At 36.0% G+C, this 24,124-nt stretch overlaps 1 protein-coding gene across 3 annotated transcripts in view; it reads left to right on the top strand.

The window, feature by feature from the left end:
• The window catches only part of PCCA (propionyl-CoA carboxylase subunit alpha), a 383,508-nt gene that overhangs the window by 235,992 nt on the left and 123,392 nt on the right, over positions 1–24,124 (top strand). For all 3 annotated transcript variants that reach the window (XR_009049065.1, XM_057707846.1, XM_057707845.1), the window contains one exon: positions 19,179–19,281. Coding sequence is in view for 2 of the 3 variants with exons in the window: in XM_057707846.1 (XP_057563829.1) it covers positions 19,179–19,281 (103 nt within the window). In the remaining variant the exon portion in view is untranslated. The remainder of the gene's footprint in view (positions 1–19,178; positions 19,282–24,124) is intronic.

Below are 24,124 nucleotides of genomic sequence, written 5' to 3'. Positions count from 1 at the left end.
TTAACCTTGCTTTCTTCTGTGCCTAGGCTCTGTCTGAAGGCTGTGATAGCAGGGTAGCTGTAGAAGTGTCAGCAGTCAAATCCAGATTGTCTCTAAGAAGTGAGGAAATCTCTGCCAGGTGTTACCCAGTGAGCTACTTCTTGGTTCTCATTGACCAGAGAGAACTCATCCTGTTTCTGAGCCAATCACTGCAAAGGAAATTGGATTATCATGATTGTTTGGGACTGATTTTCTGGTGTGAAATAGATATTGAATAATCAACTAAAGTGACCTCTACATTTTCTCATAATAACTCCCTGCCTTCCTTTGTATGGGTCATAGTATATATTTTTCTTGTCATGTTCTACTGGCTAGAACTACCAGTATAGTTTCATGTTCAAGAGCACAGGCTTTTGTGCCAGAGACTTGGATTTCTCCCTGGTTTTGCTAAACCCTAGCTACTATTTTAGGGTAAATTATTTTGCCTCTCTTGGACTTAGCTTCTTCACCTATAATGAGGAGATAATAGTGGTTCTTAAAGAGTGCTTGTCAATGTCAAATGAGATTATAAAATACTTAACATGATGCCCATTAACTTTTAGCTGTCCCTCCCCAATTTTCTTGTTTTAAGTCTCTAATGACAAAGATTCTATCTCAAGGGTAGTGGCAATGATATATATGTGTTTTATTCCTGAATAACTCGAAAGCCTTGAGTGTTTCAACATCAACAGGTACGTTAGCTATTGGTTTGAACTCTTTTTTCTTACATTAAAAATGTATCCTTCCATTCCTTATTGAATAAGAAAATCAGATATGGATATTAAATATAATCACGTCTTTTAAAATGACCTATTGATCATTTTAAGAATCGAGTTTGAGGGGCTTCCTAGGTGGCGCAGTGGTTAAGAATCCGCCTGCCAGTGCAGGGGACACAGGTTCGATCCCTGCTCCAGGAAGATCCCACATGCCATGGAGCAACTAAGCCCATGTGCCAAAAAAAAAAAAAAAAAAAAAAGAATCGAGTTCGAGAATTTAGAGAATTTAGCAAAGAACAAAACGATTAAAAAAAAATCCCACTCCCATCGAGCTTACATTTAAGTGGAAGGTAGACAGACAAAGCAAATATAGTACATCAAATGATGATAAATATTTTGGTTAAAAACAAAGCAAGGAAGGAATATAGATCATCCTGGCGTGGATGGTGGGCTAGTTGTAGTTTTAATTTGGATCACAGGGAAGTGGATGGTAGGGTGGATTAGCAGGACGGGAAGATTCACATTAGAGCAAAGACCTGAAGGAGGAAAGGAGTGAGTCATGTGAATATCTGGAGGAAGGACCTTCTAATCAAAGGAGAGAGCGAATGTAAAGCACCTGAGATCAACTATGCGGGCCTGTTTGAGAAATAGCAAGGAGGCAAATGCAACTTGAGAGGAGGAAGCAAGCCGTAGAGTAGTAGAGGTGGAGTTGTGTTAGGTAGTCTAAGGACATAGACTTTTCCTCTTTGAGGAATGGGGATCCCATGCAGGGTGTTGAGCAAAGCAGAGCTTGATGTGACGTATATAGTAACAAGATCATTGTGCCTGCAGTGTTGTAAATGCCTCCAAAGGGTAACAGTGGAGGCTGGGAGACCAGTTGGGAGCAGAGGTCCTGGTCCTGCCCTGGGATGCTCCCCAGTTAACAAGTCAGGAAGACCAGGCATATCTGGCAAAGGGGCCTGAGAAGGAGCAGCAGAGGAGGTAGATGGAAGAGCAGGCGGGATGGAGTTCAGAGAACTAAGAGAAGAAAAGTGTTCAACTGAAGTATGTCACATATGAGAATGACCATTGACCATTGAATTTCACAATGTGGAGGTCATAGGAGACCTTGACAAGCAGTTTCCAGGAATGCTGAGGGGAAGGTGGTGGTTAAAGTCGAATTGATAAGGGTTCAAGAAAACACGGGAAGAGAGGGATTGGAGACTGCAGGTACCAGCAACTCTTAGGGTTTCTATATTTATGTACATATAGTTAATGTCTTATTTTGATTTTACAGAAAATGGACAGTTCTATTTGAAAGAGTGTCTTTTTTCTTTTTATCTTACCATTATGTTGTCCACATTTCTCTGTGTTCGTTTTTGAAAAAGTGGTTTTCAAGGACTGTACAACATTAGTACTTAAAAAAAAGTAACATACAATGGAAAATCTTGCTCATATCGGATTGATAAATCGGGGAATTAATTTGCGTCAGGCTGTGTGATATCAGCAGTCCCTGGCGGTGCAGTGTGGTGGTGCACCCCACATCTATTCAGCACTGTAGATGTGTACATAGAATTCTGTGTAGCTTCTTCTATTTGTGGCAGTCCTTCTATTCAGTCATTAGGCTAGGAAAGTTATATCATCTTCGATTCTGTTGGCCCCTCATCTGGCACTGAAATGCCACAGTGTTTGGTGTGGTACAGAGGGACCAGCGTAGAGTGAGGTGTCGGGAGTCAGGATTTTGGTCCCAGCACCACTACTAAGTATCAAGGTGGTACAAGTCTTTGTGCAAAATGCTTCAACTTTTGACTTCAGTTTCCTCCTCTGAGAAATGGCAGTGTTGGATTGGATGAAAATCCTCCTGAAATCTTTTTCAGCTCTGATCCTAATTGAATTGCACGAGGCTGACCCTTTTACTTTCTGGTTTCTGCTTAATCCCTGTATTTTCCCTCTTGATATTTGAGCAGAGGTTAAAGACTTAGGAAAAAGAACACCTTCACTATGGCCTGTGATAATACTGATGAAAAGACTTCAGTCTGAAAGGTTTTTAAAAATGTAGTGTTCACTTTTGTGGACGATTACTTTGGGTGCATGGAGTCTGTGTATAACCACCACTTTGAGCTGGTACTTAGTAGAACATATATATCTAGTATCTTGAATGGCTACACAGCCTGTCATCAGTTTAACTCTTTTAGTCACAGTAGCATAATGGGAAAGTACATTCACTTGAATTGCAGTCATTGTGTCTACACTTGTATAGTGTTTTCTTTCCTCATCTGGCTTCCCGATAAAATGGAGAATCAATTTTTTACTGATTTTTACCTGACAGATGCAATTATCTGTGTTTTTTTCCCCCTGCTATTAAAAAAGAATGTCCTTTCCTGGTTTTAGATTTATAATTCATTCACCCGTTATTAAGTTTTCAATTAGATGATAAAAGTTTAAGGTTTTGAGATATGATCATAGCCAGTGAAATATAACTGGGGAAAGAAACAGAAAAAAGTAGCCATGTGAAAATAATTCCCAAGGAAGAGCAAGTATTGTTGCACAGTGCATATTGACTCTTTTACTGAGAGTGTTTCTGAATTTAAAAGGACATATCAAATTATTAACACATTTGCACCTTCTGTGACGACAAATCACAACTTTTACGTCATACTTGTTTCATTTATGTTCTCAGATAAGCTACTTCATTATGACAATGAAGTTGATATTCTGATAACTGAGTATATAATTAAAGATAGTCCTTTGGGTATATGCTGACAAACATACATAGCTATATTATGTCTCTGGAAATATCTACTTTCATTTAAGCAAATAAGTCCCCTAAAAGCACCAAGAGGCAAGAAAATGTTAATTCAATCATCATCCTTTACACTAGCCTTACTTTTTATTATCTCTGTTATGAAATTTTCAGTTACTTAATATGACTGTCTTGGAAGATTTAGAACCCTGTGTGAGACAAAGCACAAAATATTGATTAAGTGGATAAGATGTCATATTTATACACTTTTTGCTGAATACTACATTTTAAAATATATATTTTTTCATTCTACTATAACAGCTGAGTGGAAGACAGAATAGCCTTATTATTATAGGAGAATTTCTCTGTTCCCTGTGATGATTCCGAAAGCTCTTGCACACTTCATCAGTATTATTGTCATTCTCCGGCTGCAGGATATTTGGCAGCTGTTGCACCCCACTGGCAAATCCTATTCATACTTCTTTCCCATTCACCCATTGCCATCGGAGAATTGATTTCTCCCTCCTCTACGCTAACCTTTCCCAATTCATTTTGGATTGTTCAATGTGAAACATTTTAATTTCATATCATACAGCTATTCAGCTCACAATCCCTTTTTTAACCTGTCACCAGGGTAACAGCATAGCATGCTTTCTTTAGGCAATCAAGTTTTTATTTCACATGCTTAATGTTGCATTAAATGTTTGCATTTTGTTTAACCCCCCTTAAATACTTTGAACTCTGGATATGTTTTATAGGATAATGAAATCCTGGATTTTGGAATTGAAACTAAATCAGCACTATCACTACATTCATAATAAAATGTCAAATGATTAATTTACATAATTCAAAACTTATTAAAAATCCAAGTGAGCTGATCTGTGTAAGGCAATTTTCTGTAGGCATTGGAGGAATATTTGTATATTTATGTTCAGTCTTGTTTCAAAAAAAGATTTAAAGGTGTTTTAGAGAGATTTGTCAGTGAGTTAAGTAAAAATTTAAGAGTAATAGCATTGGTGCAAATGGAAAAATATGTCTTTTGAAGACATTACATGATTTTTCAGTAAAATGTTTCTTCCTGTGTGTGTATTATATGTTAGTGAACACTGAAAATGCATTATGTTTAGATCTTGATTTGAATAGATTTGAATTTCTACTTACAGAGCTACCTGAACCTTTATAGTTTCAGTAACATTTGTTCTGTGAATAAATTTTATGAAATTTGGAATATTCTAAGAAATATAAAGAAATTTGTAAGAAAAGGAAAGACAGAGACCCGTGTTGTTTGAAAGCATTGCTATTTTTAAAAGATATTAGCATAGTAGCTATTTAAGTAACCTCATATTCCATTATTACAATCACTGAAGTTTTCACGTTAATCTATAGGATAAACTCTGAGTTAAGCTGCCTTGTTTTTCTTTTAAACCACATTTTTATTTTACTTTTTTAAAAAGTTTTTTTTTATGATTTAGTGCTTTTTGGAATTTCTAGTTTCTCACAGCTTGTCAGACTAATTTCATACCTTGAATGTTCATATGTAACTAATGACCCTGAATCTAGATAACATTGGTTTAGATGACCAATATGCCGACCATCTGCTTCACAAAGGTCATGTTCTGTCATTAGGGTAATTTCCTAAATATTTATATATTTTTAAATTTTAATTAATTGATTTTTTGGCTGCGTTGGGTCTTCATTGCTGCACACAGGCTTTCTCTAGTTGGAGTGAGTAGGGGCTACTCTTTGTTGAGGTGCGTGGGCTTCTCAGTGTGGTAGCTTCTCATTGCAGAGCATGGGCTCTAGGTGCACAGGCTTCAGTAGTTGTGGCATGTGGCGTGTAGATCCGCAGGCTCAGTAGTTGTGGTGCGTGGGCTCAGTTGCCCCATGGCATGTGGGATCTTCCCGGACCAGAGCTCAAGCCCATGTCCCCTGCATTGGCAGGCAGATTCTTAACCACTGCACCACCAGGGAAACCCCCTGAGTATATATTTTAATGATGTAACTTTTTACCTTCAAAATTAGTTATTAGATCATTCAAAAGATAACAAATAACACGCCTTGTGATAAGATGCTTGGGCTTAAAGTAATAACAGTCTCTGCTCTTTAGGAAGCTTAAAATAGAATGAGGTGTGTAGACATTAAACAGATAATTATCTGAAAACTGCTAGAGGAAAAGTCCAGATTGTCCTGGTGAGGGGATGAGAATCTCATTTGCAGGTGTGCTACATTATCTAAATGGCCAATTGTCAATAAAAAATTACAAGACATATAAAGAAACATGCAAGCATGGCCCATTCACAGGATTAAAAAGTCAGTAGAAACTGCCCAAGAGGGTCCCAAATGTTACACTTATTATGCAGTCACCTTTAATAACCTGTTAAAAATATGTTTAAAGGAGCGAAGGAAATCCAATATGAAGAATTAGAGGAAAGTATGGCAACCATACCTCACTAAATAGAAAATATCAATAAAAATATAGAAATGATTTTTTTTAAAAAGCACATAAAAACTGTAGTGATGACAGTTCAGTGCCCACAATGAAAAACTGCACTGAGGAATTCAGCAATAGATTGGAGTGGCAGAAGAAACAATCAGTAAATTTGAAGACATATCAATTGAGATTATCTAGTGTGAGGAACAGAAGGAAAACTGAAGAAGAATGAACAGAGCCTCAGGGATCTTTGGGATGCCATCAGATATACCAGCATACATGCCAAGAGTCCCAGAAGCAGAAGAGAAGAAAGATAAAGGAGCAGAAAGAATATTTGAGGAAATCATGGCTGAAAATATCCCAAACTTGATGAAAACACTAATCTGCACATTCAAGAAGCTTAATAAACTCCAAGGTAGAATAAGCTCAAAAATATCTACACCTATACACATCATAGTCAAACTGTCAGAAACCAAAAAGAATCTTAAAAGCAGCATGAGAAAAATGACTCACCATGTAAAAGGGATCTTCAATAAGATTACGAGCTCCCATCTCATCAGATACCAAGGTGTCCAGAAGAGTATGGGATGGTATATATAAAGTGCTGAAGAACTGGGGAGGAAGAAAAAAGAATGTCAACAAAAAATTCTATATCCAGCAAAAATATCTTTTAAACATGAAGGAGACATTAAGACATTCTGAACAAAACCCAAGAGAATCCAATGCTAGCAGACCTACCCAACAAAAAATATGAAAGGGAGGTCTTCAGAGTGAAATGAAAGGACATTAGACAGAAACTTAAATACATATGAAGTAATAAAGAGCACTGGTTAAGATTACTACATCAGAAAATATAAAAGACAGTATAAATGTATTTTTAGTTTGTAATATCTTTTTTCTTTTTTTCTGATTTAAAAGACAGTTGCAGAATGCAGTAATTTTAACTTGATAGGCACACAGTACATACAGATATAATTGGTATGACAATAAGAAGACAAATGGTAAGAAAACAAAGCTATATTGGAGCAAATTTTCTATATGCTTTTGTCATTGTTAGCATTAATCCAAACTATAGTGTTTAAATATAAGGTGCTAATTGTAATCCCTAAGGTAATCACTAAGAAAATAGCTTTTAAAAATAGTATATGAACCATCAAGGAAATTAAGATGGTACACTAAAAAATATTTAAACAAAAGAAGGCAGTAATGGAGGAATAGAAGAACAAAAAAGATATGACATAGAAAGCAAAGGGTAAAATGGCAGATATAAATCCTGCTTAATGAAGCAGTATATTTAATGTATCAATAAATGGAATAAGCACACCAGTCAAGGGCAGATATTGGTAGAGGGGAGAAAAAACAAGATCAAATTTATATGCTTTCTACAATAGATACACTTTGACTCAAAGACACAATAGGCTGGAGGTAAAAGAATAGAGTTATCTCACATAGTATATTTGCAATATAACCAGTATATTTGTAATATAACTAGCATATTTGTAAGTAGTATAATAATTATTAATAATACTAATATCAGTCAACAATTTTAAGACAAAAATTGTTACTGGAGACAGAGGGATATTTTATAATGATAAAACAGTCAATCCATGAGAAAGCTATAAGAATTTTGAACGTATATGTTACCCAATAATGCAATCCCCAAATATATGAAGCAAAACTGAGACAATTTAAAGGAGAAATTAATGATTCAACAGTAATAGTTGGAGATTTTTAATACTCCACTTTCAATAATGGATAGAACAACTAGACATGATCAGCAAGGAAGTAGAAGACTTGTACAATGCTATAAACCCAAATAGATCTAATAGATACTTACTAAGAACAATACATTCAGTAGTAGAACATATAACTTCTCAAGTGCATGTGTAACATTTTTCCAAGATAAACTGTATCATATGCTAGGCCATAGAAAGGCCTTGATAAATTTAAAGGGATTGAAATCATACAAAGTATGTTCTCCAACCACAGTTGAGTGAAATTGGAAATCAACAAAAAAGGGAATTTGGGAAATTCACAGATTTGTGGAAATTAAATAATTCACCCCTAAATAACTAATGGAATAAAGAAGTCACAAAGAAATTATAAAATATTTTGAAATTAATTAAAACAAGATCAGAACATTCAAAAATTTGGGGGTTGCATCTAAAGCAGTGGTTAGAGGGCAATTTAAAGCTGTAAACACATATTTTAAAAGATCTCATATCAGTCACCTCCTACACTTTAGGAAAAGAAGAGCAAACTAAACCCAAAGCAAGCAAAGGGAAGAAAATACTAAAGATCAGAGAGGAAGTAAATTAAATAGAGACTAGGAAAACAATACAGGAGATCAGTAAAAGCAGAATTTGGTCCTTGGGAAGATTAGCAGAAATGACAAACCTTTAGGTAGACTGGCCTAGAGAAAAAGAGACTCAAATAGCTAAAATCAGTAATGAAATATGGATTATACATATTGACCTTATAGAAATTTAAAGGATTATAAGAAATAATGTGAACAATTGTATGCCAACTTAGATAAAATGGAGAAATTTGTAGAAAGATGCAAGCTACCTATACTAACTCAAGAGGAAATAGAAAATCTGAATAGACCTGAAAGAGATTGAATTAGTCAACACAAAACTTCCCACAAAGAAGAGCCCAGGACTAGATGGTTTCACTGGTGAATTCAGTGAAGTATTCAGAAAGAAATTAATACTAATCTTTTACAAGCTCTTCCAAAAATAGAGAATGATAAAATTTGCAACTCATTCTCCAAGGCGAGTAGTACCCTGATACCAAAACCAGATAAAGATGTTAAAAGAAAACTGAAGACTAGTATCTCTTATATATATTAATGCAGAAATCCTCAACAAAATTCTAGCAAACTAAATTCATGAATATATAAAATTATATACCATAACCAAGTGAGTTTTATCCCAGGTATACACAGTTGGTTTAACATCCAAAAATCAATGTGATAAATCATATTAATAGAGGGCAGAAATCACAGGAGTATTTCAATAAATGCAGGAAAAACGAAATTCAGCAGCTTTTCTTGGTAAAAACACTCAACCAGTTAGGAATAGAAGGGAACTTCCTCAGCCTGATGAAGGCCATCTATGAAAAATCCACAGCTAACACCATATTTAGTGGTATACAACTGAATGTTTTTCCACTAAGGTCAAGAATAAGACAAGGATGTTTGTTGTTACTTTTTCCAACATTGTATTGGAGTTCCTAGCTTGAGCACTTTGGCAAGAAGAATTAAAGGTATTAAGATGGGGAAGAAGTAAAACTATCTCTGTTTGCAGGTGACATGATCTTATATGTAGAAGATCTTCAGGAATTCACAAAAATCCTATTAGAACTAATAAATGACTTTTGCGGGGTTGTAGAATGGAAGAATGATATGTAAATATCAATTTTATTTTTATACAATAGTGTTGTTACAAACCAAAAGTAAAATTAACAAAACAATTTTATTTTACAAAAGCACCAAAAAGCAATACTTAAGCACAAATTTTTGAAAAAGAAGTGTAAGACTTGTATACTGAAAACTACAAAACAATTGTTGAAATGAAGACAATTTTTTAAAAAATTATTTATTTATCGGCTGCTTTGGGTCTTTGTTGCTGCTCGCAGGCTTTCTCAAGTTGTGGAGATTGGGGGCTACTCTTCATTGCAGTGTGCAGGCTTCTCATTGCGGTAGCCTCTTTTATTGTGAAGCTTGAGCTCTAGGCATGTGGGCTTCAGTGGTAGGGCACACAGGCTCAGTAGTTGTGGTGCATGGGCTTAGTTATTCCATGGCATGTGGGATCTTCCCGGACCAGGGACCGAACCTGTGTACCCTGCATTGGCAGGCAGATTCTTAACCACTGTGCCACCACGTTAGTCCCAAGACAATTTAAATAAATGAGTTAACATCCCACATTCACTGATCAGAAGACCTAATATTAATGATATACAGATTTGATGCAATCCCTGTTAAATCCCAGCTGTGTTTTTTGCAGAAATAATCACATTCCAAAATCTGTGTGAAAATGCGAGAAATTCAGCATAACCAAAACAATCTTGAAAAAGAAGAGCAAAACTGGCGAACTCATACTTCCCAGTTTCAAAACTTAGTACAAAGTTATAGTAATCAAGACAGCGTGGTACTGGCCTAGGAATAGGTGTGTTGATCAATGGAATAGAACTAAAAGCCCAGAAATAAATTGTTACACTATGGATCAGTTGATTTCAAAAAGTGTGTGAAGACAATACAATGGGTAAAGAATAATTATTTTCAATAAATGCTGCTTGGGCAGCTGAATATCTTCGTGTAAAAAATTGAAGTTGGTCCCCTCCCTACACTGTACACAAAAATGAACTTTTAAAAAAAAAGCATGAAACTAAGAGCTAAACTACAAAACTCTTGGAAAGAAACATAGGAGTTAATCTTTGTTACTTTTGGTTGTCAGTGATTTCTTATGTAAGATGCCAAATGCATAAGCAACAAAAGAAAAAAAATAGATATGTTGTATTTCATCAAATTTAAGAACTTTTGTGTTTTAAAGGACAGCACCAAGTAAGTGAAAAGACAGCCTACAGAATGGAATAAAATACTTGCAAATCATATATTTGCTAAGAGATTTTTGTCTAGAATATATAAAGAATTCTTATAATTCAACAATAAAAAGACAACCCAATTAAAAAATGGGCAAAGGAGTGAATAGACATTTTTCCAACGAAGATATACAAATGGTCAACAAGCCCATGAAAAGATGTTCAGCATCATTAGTTATTAGGGACATGCAAATCAAAATCTAAATGAGGTACCACTTTACATATACTGGGATGACTATAATTATCAAGACAGTAGCAAAGGGTTGGTGATGATGTGGGGAAATTGGAACACTTACACATTCTTGGTGGAGATCTGTGAGTAAAATGATGCAAACTTGGAAATAATTTGACAGTTTCTCAAAATATAAGGCAGCATCACATGACCTAGCTATTCCACTCTCAGCTCTATATACCCAAGGGAAATTAACCCCTATGGCCACACAAATGTTGTATACAAATGTTCACAGTGGGCATTTTTCATAGTAAGTAAATAGTAGAAACAACCCTAATGTCCATGAATTGATTGATAGGTATATAATATTGAATAAAATATGGCATTTATAGAGTGGAATACTATTCAGTAATAAAAATAAGTGAGATACTTCATACAACATAGGTGAAATTTGAAAGCACTATGCTAAATGAAATAAGGCAGTTACAAGAGACTACAAATTTTATGATTCCATTTATGTGAAACGTCTAGAATAAGCAGAGTGTAGAAATAGAATGTACATCAGTAGCATGCATAGGGCTGCAGAGGCTGAAGGGGGGAATGTGAAATGACTGCTAATGGGTCCAAAGTTTACTTTTGGGGTCATGAAAATGTTTTAAAGATTGGTGGTAATGATGGATATACCACTCTGTGTATATAGTAAAAACCATTGAATTGTATACTTCAGGTGAGTTCAGTTTATGATGTGTGAATTTTATGTCAATAAAGCTGTTTACATTTTTAAAAAATTGTTGTATATTTTATATTTAAGAATTTATTTTCCTGATGTAATAGAAATTCAAATTTTAGGAGTCAAAATGAGACATCATTGTATCTTCTAGCATGATGGAGTTTTTTTGTCGTAAATAAATAAATAAATAAATAAATAATTTATTGGCTGTGTTGGGTCTTTGTTGCTGTGTGCAGGCTTTCTCTGGTTGCCACGAGCAGGGGCTACTGTTTGTTGTGGTGCGTGGGCTTCTCAGTGTGGCGTCTTCTCTTGTTGCAGAGCACGGGCTCTAGGCGCACAGGCTTCAGTAGTTGCGGCGTGTAACCTCAGTGGTTGTGGCATGCGGGATCTAGGGCGCAGGCTCAGTAGTTGTGGCTCACGGGCTTAGTTGCTCCGCGGCATGTGGGATCTTCCCGGACCAGGGATTGAACTTGTGTCCCCTGTGTTGGCAGGCAGATTCTTAACCACTGTGCCACCAGGGAAGTCCCTGGAGTTTTCTTGAAGAATATTTTTTCTGTAATTACAAAAGACATGGAGGAGTCTTAAATACATAATGCTAAAAGAAAAGAAGCAATCTGAAAAGGCTACGTTCTGTAGGATTCTAGCTATGAAACATTCTGGAAAAGGCAAAACTGTGGAGAAAGTAGAGATCAGTGGCCAGCAGGAATTTGGTGGCGGTAAGAAAGGGAGGTTGAGTAAGTAGAGTGCAGGGGATTTTTAGGGCAGTGAAACCATTCTGTATGATACTTTAATGGTAGATACATGTCCTTATACATTTGTACAAACCCTAGAATGTACAACACAAAGAGTGATCCCGAAGGTAAACTATGGACGTTAGTTAATAATAATGTGTCAACTTTGGTTCATCAGTTTTAACAAATGTACTGCACTAATGCAAAATGTTAATTAATAGAGATACTGTGCCAGGGATGGGGTGAGTGAGGGTATGTATAGGAACTCTTTGTATTTCCTGCTCAAGTTTTCTGAAAACCTTAAACAGCTCTAAAAAATTAAAAATTAATTTTTTAATTAAAAATTCTCCTGAAGGTAAGATTTACCTTTTTAAGAAAATTAATAAGCAAGCCACCGAGGGGGAGACAATAATACATAAATCTGACACAGGCTTTCTATCTGAAATAAAGAACGCCCGCAAGTCAGTGATAATAAAGCCAACATCCTAATACAAAATATGCAGAAACTTGACTACAAGTGGCCAATAAGCACTAATGTGTAAGTGCTCAACATTATTAGTCCTAAGGGAAACACATATTAAACTATAAAGAGATGTGGTTTCTCAGCCACTAGCCTGACTAGAAGTAGACAGACTAACACTAGCAAATGTTGGAAGGCTGTGGAGCAGGCTCCAGTGCTGATGGGAGAATAGGTATATTTTAATACTTTGGAAAAACAGTCTGGCAGTTTTCATAAAATTAAACATACGTTCACCATAGAATTTCTACTCCTAGGTTTTTTTACCCACAAGAAATGAAAATATAAGTCCTCAAGAAAGACTTGTGCAAGGAATGTTTATAGCAGCTTTTGTTCATAAGAGACCCAAACTGGAAACAACCCAAATGCTCATCAGCAGAAGAGTGAACTCATTTTAGTAAGCTTGTACAGTAGAGTATTACTCAGCAATCAAAAGAGAATCAACAGTTCAACTTGAATGAACCTCGAAAGCATTATATTGGGCAAAAACCACACACAAGAGTGCAGTTTTTAAATTAAGTAATTAATTAATTTTGGCTGCATTGGATCTTCATTGCTGCATGCGGGCTTTCTCTAGTTATGGAGAGCAGGGGCTACTCTTCATTGTGGTGCTTGGGCTTCTCATTGCAGTGGCTTCTCTTGTTGCAGAGCATGGGCTCTAGGCACGTGGGCTTCAGTAGTTGTGGCACAGGGGCTTAGTAGTTGTGGCTCTCAGGCTCAGTAGTTGTGGCTCTTGGTCTCTAGAGCACAGACTCCATAGTTGTGGTGCACAGGCTTAGTTGCTCCACGACATATGGGATCTTCCCCAGACCAGGGATCAAACCCGTGTGCCAGGTGGATTCTTAACCGCTGTGCCACCAGGGAAGTCCCAAGAGTGCATATTTTTGAAGTTTGTTTATGTGAAACTTTGTTGTTGAGCTGTTATGGGGAAGGGGCAGATTTATTGGAAAGATAAATGATGGAACTTAAGATTTTTGAATTTCACTGTGCATAAATTTGTGTTAATATGGAATAACAGGTTGTTGAAATAATAGAAGGGGATTTCAGCAATTATTGCACCAAATTATAATGATGATAGTGTCTCTTATTTAGCCTTTATGTGCCAAGCACAGGTCTAACCATTTTACAACTTTTATCTCGTTTAATCAGCATGTGAATTAAGTATTCTGATTGTCTTTGTCTTACTGATAAGGAAACTGAGGCGCAAGGAGTAAGGTAACTGGTAAAGGTCATGTAGCTTTTGTGGTCGGTGGTCAGATACGAGGGCCTGGGGGGTGATGGCTGCTCCCCACTGTCATTGCCTTTCTTCAGTGTGCCCAGAGTTTAAATGGAGAGCTAGAAATCCTTATTGATGGAAGAAGGAAATAGGATTTGCATCATATTAAAATATGTTTAAGATCATAAGTAATAGTATCCGTTTTTAGATTCAGGTGTCATTTGTGAAGTTATTTGTAATGCTGATGACATCAGACTTGGAGATATTCCCTAACTCTTTCTAGGCACTGTTTTGTGATACGCATTCTTCTACACAGTCTCCTATATGCTAACGTACATATTGTAAATTGCATACAGGCAGACTTCTATTCCTCTACTATGACAAGTTCTAGCTTTGAAGAGGTTCTCTGAAAATGCTGCTTTTATCTTTCTTCTGCAGTGATGAACTTTAATGTTGGAGTGTTGTAAGTTCTCACATAATAAGGCTTAGATTTTTGTTTGGTTTGGCAGTAGATTTCTGTTTAAAATTCTTTTAATCTGTTCATTCCATGCTTTGTATATTCATTTTGATAGCTGATGGCTCTGTGAAAAATTTTATGTGAATTTATCACACTAATAAAACTTTTATTTGTGACTCTTCCTTCATCCCATCTGGCTAAAAGTGGGTTTCTCAGAGAATTGTTGAATTTTTGTCTTCTTCAGGGTTTTTTTTTTTTTTTTTTTTTTCTGGAGGAAATGAGACACAATTCATATGCTAGATCTAAAGTTTCATTAAAATTGCTTATGCCCTGTCTCGGGCATTTTAAGTGGGCCATCTGTCTAAACATCTCTCTCCTTTTTTTTCTGATCATTTCCTCGACTTATTCATGAGCCATGGGAGGGCTCCTTTGTAGTCTCCATGTAGCTGGTTCTGTCTACCCCCACTGAATACATCTATGTGCTTGCATAACATATCTTTTCACCGTGCTGGAAATTCTCTGAACTTGGTGCAGATGAATGGCCCACTTTTCTGAAGGCCTTTTTCTTCCTGCAAAGATTTGTATGCAGAAGCTGACCTCCGCGGCCATGGAATGCCACATAGTATTCCTGATCATTTTACAGACCACCCACTGCGAAAGTTATGATGAAGGGTCGCTTAATGATTCTTTGGCTGCTAACATTGTTTTAACTCAGTATTTCACCCCTACATAGGTAATGGCACAATTGTAAACCAGCTTTTCTGAGTGTCCCATAATATGGTTTTGAGATGCTTATAATCCTTGATAACTAAAGATGCTGTTAGTTATGTTTACATGAAGTCTGCTTTACCAGATTTTATGTAGAATGACGTGGAATAGCAACATACTTGAGTTAGTGTCACCTGCGCCTTTTTGAGTAACGTATTCCAGTAAGTTTAAATGGATTAGCACTAACATTTGTGACAATCAGCTGATAGCTTTCACCATAAAGTATAGAAGAATTTAGTTTTTTTGAGCATACTCATTCTTGCGGGCTGATGGTAATCAAAGTGGACAGGTCTGAGTAGGAGCTGCTATTTGATTCGCTTTGCGAGTAGCTGTTTATGTGAATACCTTTTTAACTGCTTTGCTTGTTTGTTTGTTTTTGAAGTGGTAGCTGAAATGATATCAGCTTTCCAGTTAACTAAAATAAGTCACATACATGGCGTTTTTTATCAGATGGCAGCCTCTTTCACCAGACAGATACTTCAGTTAGAGGAGGCTGTTTTCTGTATATCATTACTACGGTGAGTTGAGTAAAGCTTCAAGACCCTCCCCACCCCCACCCCCAGTGCCTTTTCAGAGAGTTGTTCATAAAATCTTTGAGATGACTTTGGATTTAATGAAGAAATATAATTCTTTTTTAAAATTTAAAATATAACTTTAAGTAACTGTTACCATTATAAATATGTTTTTGCTAGTGGAGTTAATATCAGTGTTTCGAAGTAATTTTTGTTAACGTGGTTTCAATAATTTTGCAGAAGTAGAGCACATATACTTTCAGGTTGATACGTGTTGTCTCTATATTTACCGTTTATTTCTATTGCAGAGCTTATTGACATTTATAATGGGCATATATGTCAACCCCATCCGTTTTACTTAAAAACAAAACAAAACAAAACAAAACAAAACTACTTTCAAACTTATGTAAAGCCAGAAGGAATCTTAGCAAATTTTGTTTGTAGAAAAGTGAACTCATAAAGAGATTCCACAGTTTGACCCTCTTTTCTTGGTATCTCAAGGTCGGTCTTGCTTCCACGGAGAAGTGTCTTTCCATATTGTTACAAAAGTGCTGCTTCAGGAGTTGTAGTGTGTTCAGAAGAAGCAGCAGCTTTTCCCTGTTACCTTACCTGCTCTACTCTGATCCTTATTTTACAGATGTGGAAATTTTGGCTCAAAAGGATTGAATGGGCTCCCGGTACAATGCTAGTAAGAAAATGGGCTGAGATGAAACCTCAGTGTTTTAACTCAAAACAGCCTATGCTCTCTCTACAGGTCCCTCTTGGGGCAGGTTCTAACATATATGAAACAGATGTGGATCAAAATATAACAGTGGAAAAGTAAATAGTAGTTAGGTTCCAAAGAGTGGCAACTGCATCTCGCCACCATCTGTAAGATTGCTTTCTGTGGGAAAGTGTGTTCTGCTTTCGAACAGGATGTCAGGATCAACAACTTCCCAAGAAGCCTCTGTTTCCAGAGGCTTCTTGGGAAGTTGGGCTCCACAGTTACTTGAAAGACTTATTGGGCCACTGAATTGTGAAAAGTACTAAGCGTATAATATAGGTTAAGTAGAAGGGAGATCACTGAAGTCTGTACTATAATTTGGGAACAATTTATGAGGAAGATAAATATTCTTATTGAAAAATCTGTTAGTCTGAGAAGCAGAGAGAAGGAATCTAAAGTTTATTTAATGGGATTGTAGTTATGGGGGAAAACAAGAGTGTAGGCCTAGAGTTGGGACTTAGGGTAGTAAAAGTGAACACTCACAGGCATTATATAATTTTATCCTCAGTGCATCACTGTGACCAGACACTATTATTATCTTAATTTTATACATAAGGAAACAGACTTTTGCTCAAGGTCAGAGCTGATAAATGACAGAGCTTGGTTTTCTACTAACTTCTGAGAGTCCCCAGAGCCTGAGTTTGCAACCACTGTGCTTAGGTCTCCCACTCATGCCAGCTTGGCTCAGGTTTGTGAAGGAATTTCAGGCCTTGGACCAACCAGATGTACAAGTCACAGAATAATCAGAAATAAAAGTAAATGCAAAGAGTGGGGCCTTATTTTTTAAGGAACTTGAATGATAGGTTGGTTAATTCAGGTTTAACCTGATGTAAAATAGAAAACCACCGAACAGCCTTGAGCGGGAGAGTGACCCAGTTATTGAGGATAGCATGGATTCCAGAAAGCCAGGCTGCACAGTAATCTGGCCGTGAGGTTGTTTCTGTCCTCGCCGTACTCCCGAGAGGACGGGGTGTTAACCTCATCGAAGGTGAACCAGGTGAGGGCAGTGAGGTCACCCACGTTGTCCCAGGCCGCCGGGGTAGCCTGGGAGCTCGAGGCTTGCTCTCCTTCAGTTGCTCACGCTGTGTTCCTGGGGAGACACGTGTCTCCTTGAGGGGCTTGGCATCTAGTGGGTGCTCCTCTGATTCTTTCCCACTTTCCCCCTCAGCCCTTTCTCCCAGCCTGGGCTGGGGTTTGGGGATACAAAATAAGGCACCATCTTCGGCTTTTAGGAGCTTGCTCACAGGCCAGTAGGGGAGACACACATAAGCAGACAAATGCCCTGTGGAAAAGATGCCAACAGAGGCCAGGCTGGGTCCCAGAGCCACCTCATCCCTTCCCTCCTCTCCACCCCACATGCTCCCTTCCCTCCTCCCTCCTCTGTGCTCCCCTGTTTTTTTTTTTTTTTTTGGCACACGGCGTGCACCCCTGTTTTTCTTTCAAGCTCTTGTTCATGAAGCTCTGCATCTGGAACAGTCCTCTTCAAGTTGCCGATAAAGAATCTTCCAGGCCTGCAGTGTGTGTTATTCTTGCTTTGTTGATGCATTTTTTAAATTTTTCTTTAATTTTCATCTGTGTAGTATTTATAACATTTTTTTCATCTTCAGAAAATAATTCAGGAAGCAGTATGCCGAGTACAAATATCTGCCTAAATTATTAGCCATCCTCTATTAGACATCGTGCCTGGAGGTGATTTGATTCTAATCATAGTTTTGGTGACTATGACTTTTTTTTTATTGACTATTCAGAGAAGCCTTTGAAATTCAGGGAGGTGTTAAATTAAAATGTAGCCTGCAACATTTTTTTCAGAACTAAGACTTAAGCCAGAGTTTAGTGCTTAGTCAATATGACTTCACAGCTATGAATAATGTAAATATGCCACACTTAAATTAGGTTAATTCAGAAATCATTAAAGTTTTTTTAGTTTAAAAAATTGGGAGAAATATTTGTATCCCAAAAATATATTTTGTCTGTGGCTGCTTGTCCCAGTGTTTCTGGAGCCCATAATGTTGCTCATTCACAAGAAAAGAGCTGTGTGTTAAGACTAGCATCACTCATGTTGTTTTCTCATCCAGACAAACAAGAAACAGTAACAAAACAAATGGACACAGGGAGACCTTTGGAGATGATGAATATGCTTATTACCTTGATTGTGGTGAGATAGCATGAGTGAATACATGTGTCCAAACTCATCTTATTGTAAACACGTTCAGTTTTTTGCATACGAATTATAACTCAACCTGGAAAAAACAAAAGATTAACATTGTAAGGTTTTAAAAACAGTCTTCAACCACAGGAGTTTATCTGGGTATTTTGTAATTGTTGAGAGCATCATTCTTCATGTGTTAAGTCAGATTGGTTAATTTCATCATTAAAATTTTCTCTCTCTCTCTAAAAAAATTCTCTGCTCATGGCTAAATTGCGTTGAGATGTCATTTTGTTGGTTCATTAAAAGATTTAAACAGGATATGAAACAGTAACCAAATATTGAAAAGAAATTAATATTGCTTAAAGAAGGTTCATTTTTGAAGGACTGTCAAAATTAAGCAACTCAAATTCATAGATGAGGTGATGGTACCACAAATCCCAGAATGACTGCTGCTTTCTTTGGAGTTTGTGTGTGTGTGTGTGTGTGTGTGTGTGTTTTATCTCTCTAGTTTATATTTTAAAGCTTTTTTCCAAGGATAGAACCTTTTGAAATAAAATGTTCTGAAATACAGCGTTTGGCAGTTTTACTCGCATACTTAATGTCAAAGGAAAATCAGCTTACTCAGAGAGAATAATATAAAATTATTAACTCTTTTTCTTTTCTTTCTACTTCAGAGTGCCTCTTGTAAAACCACAAGTGGCCAACTGGGAGCTCTCAGTAAAATTGCATGATGAAGTTCATACTGTCATAGCATCCAACAGTGGGCCAACATTCTCTGTGAGTTTTATTTTTTTATTTTTGATAATCTTGAAATTACCTATGAATATTTAAAACAATTTTAACACATTCCATGAGTCTCATCTTTTGAATCTACAACATAGCTATGTATCTGTTTCATCTTCTTTAGGAAGCTGAATGTAAATGGAAATTTTTGTCTCTTATATTAATGAGGAAATGTATCCCCAGACTTAGCCACATCCTAAACCCACTTCCCGATACCTGATTCATTTTTCTTTTGTTATTGAGAATAATACTTTTGCCTTTGTTATAGAGAAGAGCATCTTTAATGATAATTCCAAATGTCTGATAGCTGTTTCTTTTATAACTAGTAACTACATATATATATGTATATATATATACATATATATATAACATTTTCTTGAGATTTCATGTTGTAAGACATTCTTTGGGCTAAATTTACCTTACAGTGACATTCCTTTCATTTAGAAGAACGTAAATCCCTTCGATAGTGTCCATGACAGAACTGCTTTAGTTTAAGTTTGGTCTAAACTGAACAGAATTGCAGTAAGACTTAAATGTTTATACTGTGGTATAAATGACATATTTAAATTCTGTGATTTAAGATTGCCAGAAAAATACCGTGATTGATTGATTGATTGATTGATTGATTTTGGCTGCACGGTTTGCAGGATATTAGTTCCCTGCAGGGATTGAACCTGGGCCCCAGCAGTGAAAGTGCTGAGTCCTAACCACTGGACCCCCAGGGAATTCCCAAGAGTTAGTTTTAACTTGGGTCCTTTTTTACTTTCATCATGAACCCACAGAAGCTGCTCTATAGTTATGTAGTTAGTATAATGAATCTTTTATGTTGATTATATATACTGTATAAGTTAGTATAATGAATATTAACCTACATTTCTCTTCTCATGGATAAATTGCATTGAGATGTCATTTTGTTGGTTCATTAAAAGATTTAAACAGGATATGAAAATCAAAATAATATTATTTCATTGAAACAACACCTGGAGAGTCTTGAGATATATGGCAGATTTTTGATCCCAGGTGGAAAATACTGTGTCAAGTATTAATGAGAATTCATTTATTCAACAAATACTTATTACATGCCTATTGTGTGCTAGACAAGTGTGAGGCTGTTACACTGGAGAAGGTGACATTCTTATGTGATAGAATCACAAGTATCTGAGATTGATTTCTGAATTAAGGGTGGTCTCCTTGGTTGTCTTTAAATTTTGTGATTCATTCTATATGCCAAAATTGCTAAAGCATTTGTTACTAAAAGATATTTCACTCAATTGTCTTAAGATGAAAACTATGATGGAGTTAAACAGTAGTCTTATGATATAGTTTGTGATGAATTTATGTAATTCTTTGTGTTCCTTCTTTCTATATGATTATTTAAAAAATAGCTGTGTAAGTGGACACTTAACTGTACATCAGGTTGAGTAACAAATTACATGTATTGAATAGTAAAAAATATTATAGTGTAGCATTTTGCTGGGGGAAGGTTAACTTTACAAAAATGTAGACTTTAGCATAATTTTCAGTTCTATACTGAGTCACCACTGAAATGTTATTTTTAATCTGATACTCTGATAGAATGTTTTTCTAAGCAGTGCCTTGCCTTAATAAGAAAACTGCCCAGATTACTTTTTAGAGCTGTTATTTCTTTGTGCTTGTTTCAGATTCCATGTCGGAAAGCTAGAGACCATTGGCTTGACAGCTCAAGTAGTATCTTTTGAATTTTTCCTGTAGAATTACCCCGTTTTACTTTTTAGCTCATGAAGAAAGTAGGACTATTTAAAAAACACATCAAAATTAATGCATTAAGAATTTCCCTGGAAAATATCCACCTTGATATATAGTATCAAAAACTATTTCCCGTATGTCTTGGCTTAGCTACTATCAGGAGCATCAAACCTAATAAAAATGGAGTATTCCTGATAGTATATCCCTTTTTCCTAACTGTATTTGGACTGAGCTTCATTTGACATCAGTATTATGAAAGGAGACAAGTTGAATAGTGTGAAGTAAGTAAAGGCTTCCTTTGGTATTAAGATTTTTTTTAGGAACTTTTATTGATATATAATTGACATATAATAAGCTGTATATATTTAAAGTGTACACTTTGATATTTTTTTCTTATTAGTAATGTATATATGGCAATCCCAGTCTCCCAATTCATCCCCCACCCAACCCCTGACCCTCCTCCCCCACCCTGGCTTTCCCCACTGGTATTAAGATTTTAATAGGGCAGAACTCCTGCTTTTAGGGTCTCAGAGGGGAGAGCTGTGACCATTTGCTTGTTTTTCTAGATTATCTTCTGCCACATCAACAGAAAATTAGTCAGCCTAGAGGTAACAGTCTAGGTTAATGACCCAAGAAGTAGTACATATTTGTTTACCTCACAGCAATGTGTTCATGTTTACTAAAGTTCTTTTATTAAAAATTTCTTTTAAATTATAAGATGTTTCAAATGAGGAAAATATAGCAAATGTACAAATCTGCTATATAGGTCTTCTATTAAAAAAAGAAGAATATTCACAGATACAGCTAAATCTCTTCTTTACATCATCGCAGTCTGCCTCTTCCTCCCCAGAGGTGACAACTATCCTGAAGGTACCATGTGTCTTTCTTGTACGTGGTGTTACACTTTCAGTGTGCCATAATAATAGTGAAATATTTCATGTACCATAAAAATAGTGAAAAAGACAGTTGTGAAGAAAATATACTTGATGCCATTTATGTAAGATTTAAAAATACACAAAGCAAAAACAATTCCATTTACAATAGCATCAAAAAGAATAAGATACTTAGGAATAAACTTAAAAATAGAGGACAAAGACTTATACAGTGGAAACTACAAAACGTTGCTGAAAGAAATTAAGGAGGACACAAATAAATGGAAAGCCATCTCACGTTCACGGACTGCAAGAGTTAATGTTGCTATAATATCAATATTACGCAGAGCAGTCTACAGATTCAGTGTCATCCCTGTCAAAATCCCAACTGATTTTTTGCAAAAATAGAAAAAAAAAATCCAAAAATTCATATGGAATCTCAAGGGACCCGAAATAGTTAAAACAATTTTGAAGAAGAAGAACAAAGTTGGAGAGCTCACACTTCCTGATTTCAAATTTATTACAAAATTACAATAATCAAAATAGTGTGGTACACCAGTAAGATTGACACATAGACCAACAGAATAGAATTGAGAGCCCAGAAGTAAACCCTTGGATAGATATATAATCAAGTGATTTTTGACAGGAGTGCCAAGACCGTTTCTTAAGGAAAGGACAGTCTTTTCAACAAATAGTACTAGGAGAATTTGGATATCCACATGCAGAAGAATGAAGTTTGACCCTTAACTTATACCTTATGCAGAATTAACACAAAATGTATTAAAGACCTGAATGTAAAAGCTAAAGCTATGAAACTCTTAGAAGAAAACAGGGGAAAAGCCTCATGACATTGGATTTGATAATAATTTCTTGGGTGTGACATCGAAAGCATAGGCAACAAAATAAAAATAGATAAGTTAGACTACATCAAAATTTAAAACTTTTGTGCATCAGAGTCAACGAGTGAAAAGGCAATCCATGGAATTGGAGAAGATATTTACATATATGTTAAATATTTGCAAATTATTCAGAATATATAAAGAACTCAACAGCAGAAGAAACAACCTGATTTAAAAATGGGCAAAGGACTTGAATAGACATTTCTCCAAAGAAGATATACAGATGACCAATAAGCACATGAAAAGATGCTCACCATCTGTAACCATTAAGGAAACACAAATCAAAACCACAATTGGCAACAACTCACAGCAGTTAGGATGGCTACTGTAAAAAAAAAAAACCCAAAACAACAAAAAAACTCCAGAAAATAATGTGTTGGTGAGGATGAGAGAAATTGGAACCCTTGTGCACTCTTGATGTAGCTGCTTTGGAAAAACAGTATTGTGATTCTTCAAAAAATTAAAAGTAGAACTATCATATGATCCAGCAATTCCCCTGCTAGGTGTTTATCCAAAAAAATTGAAAGCAGGGTCTTGAAGAGATATTTACACAGTCAAGTTGAGCAGTTTTATTCACAATAGCCAAGAGGTAGAAGCAACCCAAGGGTCCAGTGACAAGTGAATGTATAAACAAAATATGTTATATACATAAAATGAAATATTATTTAGCCTTTAAAATGAAGAAAATTATGACACATCTTGTCAGTATTCATTACAAATTTGATACAAATCAATGCAAATTAGTATTTTAGTGAAAAATTTTAAAGTAGGGAGAATGAAGACTTGAGGAAATAAAGAAAGCAGTGAACCCACTTCCTAGAGTAATGAAAATAAAAACAAAAATAAATAAGTGGGACCTAATAAAACTTAAGAGCTTTTGCACAGCCAAGGAAGCTATAAGCAAGATGAAAAGACAACCCTCAGAATGGGAGAAAATATTTGCAAACAAATTAACAAAGGATTAATCTCCAAAATATATAAACAGTCATGCAGCTCAATATTAAAAAAACAAACAACCCAATCAAAAAATGGGCAGAAGACCTAAATAGGCATTTCTCCAAAGAAGACATACAGATGGCCAAGAGGCACATGAAAAGCTGCTCAACATCACCAATTCTTAAGAGAAATGTAAATCAAAACAACAATGAGGTATCACCTCCCACCGGTTAAAATGGGCATCATCAGAAAATCTATAAACAGTAAATGCCGGAGAGGGTGTGGAGAAAAGGGAACGCTCTTGCACTATTGGTGGGAATGTAAATTGATACAGCCACTATGGAGAACAGTATGGAGGTTCCCTGAAAAACTAAAAATAGAATTGCCACATGACCCAGCAATCCC

The sequence above is a fragment of the Hippopotamus amphibius genome, chromosome 14 (genome assembly GCF_030028045.1).
Source record: "Hippopotamus amphibius kiboko isolate mHipAmp2 chromosome 14, mHipAmp2.hap2, whole genome shotgun sequence".
NCBI lineage: Eukaryota > Metazoa > Chordata > Mammalia > Artiodactyla > Hippopotamidae > Hippopotamus > Hippopotamus amphibius.
The sequence above is the reverse complement of the archived record's forward strand: the minus strand, read 5'-3'. Positions and strand labels throughout refer to the sequence as shown.